Here is an 8,598-nt window from a genome sequence, read left to right as displayed (position 1 = left end):
AGGGCAGTGCCAGAGCACTGCTTTTCTCATAAAATAAACAAACAAGAAATACTGCCAGGACAGAGGCTAAGACTCTGCCAGACTGCTCTGCCAAGGCTCTGCCCTGCTCTGCCAAGACTCTGCCAAGGCTCTGCCAGACTGCTCTGCCAAGGCTCTGCTTTTGGCTCTGCCAGGTTTTTCGTACTGCCAGGTTTTTCGTACTGCCAGGTACTGCTTTTTCGTACTGCCAGCAGATATCGATCTCCTCTTTCCCTACTACTCACGTATGTGATCTGGTCCAAGACAGTTTAAGCACAATTTGTTCTTCCTTACAAATTGCTCCCGTTCAGTGACGGATTGGGCTTTGAACTCTTTGCAGTGTTGCAAATAATGTGTATTATCGCACAGGATACATTGTATGAGTCGCTTGTTGCCAATTCGGAGCTGTCCGGATCTTTCAGTAGGTTTTGTCACTACGTTAAACAGTGAAGCCTTTTGTTTCCCTTTGGTGTCAGGCTTGTTAAGTTTGTCGACATTTGATGAAAAGAGTTTCACGCCATAGATTGAATTGGCAATCCTAGATTCGTGCGTGATGAAGTCAGCAAAATGTTGGAATCCAGCCACTTTTCCAGTGTCATCATTGATTTTCAGAACTTCAATTACCCACTTTTCTTTCAAAGACACTGGCAGCTTATTCGCAAGGCAGGTGATAAACTGCACGGTATCCAAGTTCGAAGCTTCGGTGTTTGAGCTCAATGATGAACAACATCTTTTTAACAGGACGGACAACTTCTCCAATTGCTCGGGTTCGTGGTGAGAAATTCTGGTAACAGCTCTCAAGCGTTCCTCACAAGCATGCGCAATAACGTGTGGTTGGCCATACCTTCATTTCAATTCTTCCCACGCTTCATCATAGCAGTTGTGACCTTCGCTGCTGTCGGCAAGGTGCCTTATTTGTTCACAGACTGCATCACAGCAGTGCTGCATGTGGTAAGACATCTTCCTGTCGGGTGTCAACCAATCAGAAATATGGGACTTAACACGGTGCCAGAAAGCCCAGAAATCGAGCGGGTCACCAAAGAATTTCTTAACATCTGGTTTAGGTAGAAGTCGTTCTGAAAGATCAGGTTGTCGGCTATTATAATAACAAGGGTAATTTACCTTTTGGTCTGGCATTCTTGCAGACGTTGCAGTTGGTTCTTGTTTGTGCCGCTCATCACCGTGACGCAGAGGTTCCAGGTGTGTGTCTTTGTGAGTGAAGGTTTGCTGTGGCAATCGTACGGGTGTCATTGATCCAACATTGATAATCGAAGAATCATCTTGCCAGAGTGCGGCTTCAGTTTCGGCAGCTTTAATTTGACGCAGGTCTTCAGCTTCGGCTCTCTCACGTTCAAAGCGAGCTTTATCCTGCTCCAACTGAGCGAACAAGCGAGCTTTATCCTGTTCCATCTGAGCGAACAAGCGAGCTTTATCCTGTTCCATACGAACTAGTTCTTCTTCCTCTCGTCGCCTGGCATCATTCTGCTCTTTTGTCAAACGAGCTAGTTCCAATTTGGCATGTGCTTCCCGTTGACGCAAACTATACATTGTACTCGATGACCGAATACTTCCGGATTTGGAGCGATGGGAATGGGTACGCGAGGACGAGTGATGTGAGCGTAGTGGAGGAGTTTTAGTGTCTGTCCTCTCGCATTCCGTGAACCACTGTTTGGCTCTATCAGCAAATTCTTCTTTACCTTGAATGTAATCCCGTTTGGTTGAAAGACCTCCTGGAATTTGTTCATTGTCAGGGACATCGACACAAAGCGCCATTAAAGAAGCATAATTTTTATCAATTTCTAACAGGATAATCTGTACTTCTGTGAGGTTTTCACGTTTGCTCATCAGCTGTTCACCACGCTTGTAGCTGTCTCTCAAAGTAACAGCTGCTTGTTGAATAGCTTCGGCTTTGGAATCCATAACTGTGTATGCAAATCCGCTTCGTAACAGCATAAGCTAACTTCAGCAAATGAGAGATGTCACGTAACACTGATGGGAACTTGGTAAGTAAACGCAAATTTGATCGTCAGGTTGGTGAAGATCAGCAGTTTGGTTCAATTGACGAAATCAGCTTCAGTTCAAAGATGGTTAAGCTTTGATGTCAAATTTGAAAAACGATGTTGTGTGCGACGCGAACACAACAGGTACGGTAGTTAATTGCGCCGGTGACGTCACGATTTTCCTAATCCACCCGGCAGGACTGAGCACTGTTAAAGCACGCCAACTTGAAGAAATCACTCGGTTTCCAATGACTGCTTCGCAGCAATGAAGTTTATACGGTTTTTCTGTCAAGAAATAACACAACATAAGACACTAGTCACAATTCAGCAAGCACAACAGTCGAACTGATAAACGTACCAAATTTGTTGACAAACAGTTCTCAATCCACTGTACGGTACACAAGTTCCACAGGTTGGCCAATGACGCACTGAATAAATAAATTCGCGATGTTACCTTACACAATTGTTACGTACGCTACCGTACAACCATTACGCTAGACCAACATTAAAAACAAAGAAACGTGGCAGTTCACTTGGCCTAGTTAAGATCGGTTTACGAGAATTAATTTCCATTAGGCTGACAAATTATTGGTCAATAATTCAGTAGTGAACATGAATCCACAATTCACGACACAAATCAATTGATCACACAATTCAGAATAACAAACATACCGGTAGTATGACCGGATCAGTAATGCCAAATGATGCACTTGTACGCGAAGGATTCTATAGTGATTGACTCTGCAATATTTAAGTTTGAAGTATTAGCCTAACAACAATTTACGCACATCAGAGATACGTTACGTTTGTTTACGGTAGACAGTCAACATTCAGTTATACAAAACATTATTGCATCACAAGTACGCTCACCAGTAAGTTGAACTTTGAGAGATAGCAAGCTGCAAATATGGAATTCAGCCTACACGCAAATAAGTATTACCATAGCAGTTGTCAAACTTAAGTCCTGTAGAAGTACATAACAGAGAAGCAGCTAACAAAGCATAAACATCAATCAATCAACTTTCAGTCATAAACTACAGTAACTAACAAGTTCGGCTAGCTGGCAAACTAGCAGCAAAAACGAAAACGTCTCGAAAGTTCCATAGACAATCTCGTGGTGAGTGTTGCCATTTGCAAATCAGCGATAACAATGAAGGGGAAACGACGCTAGGTGGCGAATACACAAATCAACGGGAGTAATGCAGTAAAACGAAAGGCAGGCTTTTCAAAGACCTGTTGAAAATCTAACACTCCCGGGCCAAAGAAGGGCCAAACTGGGTCATTCTTTTCATGAATAAAAGTTTTTCAACAGTCTATTGTCATGTAACAGTTCAGTCCTTTGTCTCTTCCTCATCGCTCTGATCTTCCAGCAAAATCTCAACGGTGTCTATTGGTGTCTCATCTTCATCTGGATCATCTTCTTCCCTTTGGACAATTACACAAAGTTTGGATATTGGTCTCTTCAGAGATCCGGTTGCAGTCTTCACTTCTACGGAACGAACAACTCCGTGACGATCAGGAAATGTTTCAATTACTCTGCCTAGTGGCCATCGTTGTCTGGGAGCAGAGTCATCAATCAAAAGGACGATGTCTCCTCTTCGGATATTTTCCTTTCTGTGAAGCCATTTTGTTCTTGACATCACGGATCGTGGATATTCCTTAACCCACTGCTTCCAAAAGGTGTCTGCCAGAAACTGCACATGGCGGTATCGATCACGTGGTCGGTAGCCATCTCTGTCGCAGCTTAACATTGGCGGTAAATTCGCTGAAGAATTCAACTTCAACAAGTGGTTAGGTGTAAGAGGTAAGTCGCCATCAACTTCCAGCTTCACATCGGTGAGTGGTCTTGAATTGACGATGTCTTCCACTTCAAGAAGTAACGTGTGCAATGTGTCATCATCGAGTGGTTGTTTTGGTAAAGTGTTCATAAGAATTTGACGTACTGTGCGAATCATTCTCTCCCAGGCTCCACCCATATGGCTGGCTGTTGGGGGGTTGAATGACCATTCTATTCCTTGTTGTCGAAGGCTCTGGTGGATCTGGTTCTGATTCCACTCATCGATGGCTTGCTTCAAGATTCTTTCACAACCCACAAAGTTGGTTCCATTGTCAGAGAAGATTTTCTTGATGGGGCCTCTGCGAGCTATGAAGCGCCGCAAGGCATTTATGAATGCGCCAGTTGTCAGGTCTGGTGCCACCTCCAAGTGAATGGCTCTAGTTGTGAGACATGTAAAAAGGCAGCCGTATCTCTTAATGTCACTTCGTCTGTTTCGGACATTTAGCGGCCCAAAAAAGTCAACGCCAGTCTGTGAGAATGGTGGCTGTGACATTTGTAACCTTGCTTCTGGCAGTTCTGCCATGAGCTGTTGTCTAGGTTTTGCGGTCCTTCGTCGGCAAGGCAGGCATCTTGCAAGTACGTTTTTAACCGCAACTTTGGCATTAACTATCCAGTATTTTTGGTTAATATTGTTCAGTGTATGGCTTTCACCCATGTGCTTCGATTCGTTAGTATGACAATGTTCAATTATCAAGTCCGTTAAGTGGCGCTCTGGAGCTATGATAGCAGGATGTTGCGTTTCGAACGGTAAGTCGGCTCTGTCGATTCTTCCGCCAACACGTAGAACATCTTTCATTAGGACAGGGCTGAGTTTTTCGAGTGGGATCCTCTTGGATTTGGGCATGTTTGGGTGTTCTCCTTTGGATAGAGATTTGATCCAGGCAGGAAAACTCTGACGCTGCTCGTATTTGATTAACTCAATTTCTGCCTCATCAAGTTCTGGCACACTGATTGGTCCTTTCAGTGTAATCTGGGTTTTTTTTCTTCATGCGCATCAGTAAGTACGATTTGAATCTCAGGAACCAAGCTACTGATAGTTTCAGTCGGCGCAGAGATGAGAAGTAGGAGATTAACCTGTTGGTTCCTTGGCTTTCAGTCGTAGAAGCAGTAAAGGTTTCGATTTTTCTCTTTGGTTTGTAAGCAGCAAAGATATCTTCAGATTGTGGTTGCTGAGCGGTTTGATTGGGCCATTCTTCTGGGGGTTTCCTCAGAAAATCTGGGCCATTGAGCCACATCCCAGAATTCAACAAGGCTTTGGCCGTCATGCCCCTTGAAGCTTGGTCAGCAGGGTTCTGCTTCGTGTCACGGACAAGAAAATTTGAAATGTCGGATTCAGCATCGAAATTATCTAAGCCTGTCTCCTTTGGTCGAGTACCTCTAAGCAACCAGCCTAAGGGTGTCCTGACTGCATCAGGTCCTTGCTTCGGGTTAGGTGCAAAGCGGCTTTCAATGCATCGGTGGGCGACAGCATGATCATTTCCGATCAACAGTGTAACTGTACCATGGTCCAGTTGCTTCAAGTCAATGCCTTGGAGGTGCTTGTGCGTTTGCAGATACTCCGGAGAAGGCGCTGGAGCTGGCTTGGTAGGTATCTTGTCAACGACGATCACATCTGTCAGTTCTTGCACTTCGCCGCCAACTACTGGTAGAACTTTCAACGATACAGTTGAAGAATTAAAGGAATATGATCCACTCGAAGACAGTGTTTGCACCTGGAAGTCACCAGATGGCTCAGGTTTCAGTTCAAGCATCTCTACAAGTTTTTGTTCACAAAAGGTACGGTTTGAACCAGAGTCTAGGAGAGCATAAGTATGTATTACCTTTCCTTCTCTTGTCACACGTACGGGAACGATGTCCAAGTAAGTTGCCGAGTTGCTTGTTCTGGAATGGAAGGTTTCTACAACTTCATTTGTGTTCCTTTCTGATGGTCTTCTTCCGGGATCATCTGGCTGGCTATCGTTTCTTCTATTAGCAATGGGGTTGGGGTGTCGTCTCTGGATTTGTTCTCCAGTTGTGACCAGATACCGATGTAACAGAGAATGATGTGATGAGCTTCCGCATTCAGTGCATTTACCTCGGCTTCTGCAGTCGGCACGTATGTGATCTGGTCCAAGACAGTTTAAGCACAATTTGTTCTTCCTTACAAATTGCTCCCGTTCAGTGACGGATTGGGCTTTGAACTCTTTGCAGTGTTGCAAATAATGTGTATTATCGCACAGGATACATTGTATGAGTCGCTTGTTGCCAATTCGGAGCTGTCCGGATCTTTCAGTAGGTTTTGTCACTACGTTAAACAGTGAAGCCTTTTGTTTCCCTTTGGTGTCAGGCTTGTTAAGTTTGTCGACATTTGATGAAAAGAGTTTCACGCCATAGATTGAATTGGCAATCCTAGATTCGTGCGTGATGAAGTCAGCAAAATGTTGGAATCCAGCCACTTTTCCAGTGTCATCATTGATTTTCAGAACTTCAATTACCCACTTTTCTTTCAAAGACACTGGCAGCTTATTCGCAAGGCAGGTGATAAACTGCACGGTATCCAAGTTCGAAGCTTCGGTGTTTGAGCTCAATGATGAACAACATCTTTTTAACAGGACGGACAACTTCTCCAATTGCTCGGGTTCGTGGTGAGAAATTCTGGTAACAGCTCTCAAGCGTTCCTCACAAGCATGCGCAATAACGTGTGGTTGGCCATACCTTCATTTCAATTCTTCCCACGCTTCATCATAGCAGTTGTGACCTTCGCTGCTGTCGGCAAGGTGCCTTATTTGTTCACAGACTGCATCACAGCAGTGCTGCATGTGGTAAGACATCTTCCTGTCGGGTGTCAACCAATCAGAAATATGGGACTTAACACGGTGCCAGAAAGCCCAGAAATCGAGCGGGTCACCAAAGAATTTCTTAACATCTGGTTTAGGTAGAAGTCGTTCTGAAAGATCAGGTTGTCGGCTATTATAATAACAAGGGTAATTTACCTTTTGGTCTGGCATTCTTGCAGACGTTGCAGTTGGTTCTTGTTTGTGCCGCTCATCACCGTGACGCAGAGGTTCCAGGTGTGTGTCTTTGTGAGTGAAGGTTTGCTGTGGCAATCGTACGGGTGTCATTGATCCAACATTGATAATCGAAGAATCATCTTGCCAGAGTGCGGCTTCAGTTTCGGCAGCTTTAATTTGACGCAGGTCTTCAGCTTCGGCTCTCTCACGTTCAAAGCGAGCTTTATCCTGCTCCAACTGAGCGAACAAGCGAGCTTTATCCTGTTCCATCTGAGCGAACAAGCGAGCTTTATCCTGTTCCATACGAACTAGTTCTTCTTCCTCTCGTCGCCTGGCATCATTCTGCTCTTTTGTCAAACGAGCTAGTTCCAATTTGGCATGTGCTTCCCGTTGACGCAAACTATACATTGTACTCGATGACCGAATACTTCCGGATTTGGAGCGATGGGAATGGGTACGCGAGGACGAGTGATGTGAGCGTAGTGGAGGAGTTTTAGTGTCTGTCCTCTCGCATTCCGTGAACCACTGTTTGGCTCTATCAGCAAATTCTTCTTTACCTTGAATGTAATCCCGTTTGGTTGAAAGACCTCCTGGAATTTGTTCATTGTCAGGGACATCGACACAAAGCGCCATTAAAGAAGCATAATTTTTATCAATTTCTAACAGGATAATCTGTACTTCTGTGAGGTTTTCACGTTTGCTCATCAGCTGTTCACCACGCTTGTAGCTGTCTCTCAAAGTAACAGCTGCTTGTTGAATAGCTTCGGCTTTGGAATCCATAACTGTGTATGCAAATCCGCTTCGTAACAGCATAAGCTAACTTCAGCAAATGAGAGATGTCACGTAACACTGATGGGAACTTGGTAAGTAAACGCAAATTTGATCGTCAGGTTGGTGAAGATCAGCAGTTTGGTTCAATTGACGAAATCAGCTTCAGTTCAAAGATGGTTAAGCTTTGATGTCAAATTTGAAAAACGATGTTGTGTGCGACGCGAACACAACAGGTACGGTAGTTAATTGCGCCGGTGACGTCACGATTTTCCTAATCCACCCGGCAGGACTGAGCACTGTTAAAGCACGCCAACTTGAAGAAATCACTCGGTTTCCAATGACTGCTTCGCAGCAATGAAGTTTATACGGTTTTTCTGTCAAGAAATAACACAACATAAGACACTAGTCACAATTCAGCAAGCACAACAGTCGAACTGATAAACGTACCAAATTTGTTGACAAACAGTACTCAATCCACTGTACGGTACACAAGTTCCACAGGCTGGCCAATGACGCACTGAATAAATAAATTCGCGATGTTACCTTACACAATTGTTACGTACGCTACCGTACAACCATTACGCTAGACCAACATTAAAAACAAAGAAACGTGGCAGTTCACTTGGCCTAGTTAAGATCGGTTTACGAGAATTAATTTCCATTAGGCTGACAAATTATTGGTCAATAATTCAGTAGTGAACATGAATCCACACTTCACGACACAAATCAATTGATCATACAATTCAGAATAACAAACATACCGGTAGTATGACCGGATCAGTAATGCCAAATGATGCACTTGTACGCGAAGGATTCTATAGTGATTGACTCTGCAATATTTAAGTTTGAAGTATTAGCCTAACAACAATTTACGCACATCAGAGATACGTTACGTTTGTTTACGGTAGACAGTCAACATTCAGTTATACAAAACATTATTGCATCACAAGTACGCTCACCAGTAAGTTGAACTTTGAGAGAT

The 8,598-nt window shown here is 44.0% G+C and overlaps 1 protein-coding gene across 1 annotated transcript; it reads right to left on the bottom strand.

The window, feature by feature from the left end:
- Positions 1-3,349: 3,349 nt before the first annotated feature.
- Positions 3,350-7,625, bottom strand: LOC145780542 (uncharacterized). The gene is made up of 3 exons (XM_082592168.1): positions 6,571-7,625; positions 4,930-6,489; positions 3,350-4,838 (listed from the first exon to the last, which is right to left on the bottom strand). Exons 1-3 carry the CDS (start codon positions 7,623-7,625, stop codon positions 3,350-3,352), a joined length of 4,104 nt encoding a protein of 1,367 aa, XP_082448294.1.
- Between the last annotated feature and the right edge of the window lie 973 nt (positions 7,626-8,598).

This window comes from Aplidium turbinatum, chromosome 12, assembly GCF_918807975.1.
Source record: "Aplidium turbinatum chromosome 12, kaAplTurb1.1, whole genome shotgun sequence".
Taxonomy (NCBI): domain Eukaryota; kingdom Metazoa; phylum Chordata; class Ascidiacea; order Aplousobranchia; family Polyclinidae; genus Aplidium; species Aplidium turbinatum.
The sequence above is the reverse complement of the archived record's forward strand: the minus strand, read 5'-3'. Positions and strand labels throughout refer to the sequence as shown.

Bases quoted from the DNA above. Each gene is read 5' to 3' on its own strand.
- LOC145780542 (XM_082592168.1), bottom strand. From the start codon at position 7,625: ATGGATTCCAAAGCCGAAGCTATTCAACAAGCAGCTGTTACTTTGAGA. The intron at 6,490-6,570 runs GTGGGAAGAATT...AGCTGTTACCAG, and splicing joins CACAACTGCTATGATGAAGC to AATTTCTCACCACGAACCCG. The intron at 4,839-4,929 runs GTTAATCTCCTA...ATGCGCATGAAG, and splicing joins GAAAGCCAAGGAACCAACAG to AAAAAAAACCCAGATTACAC.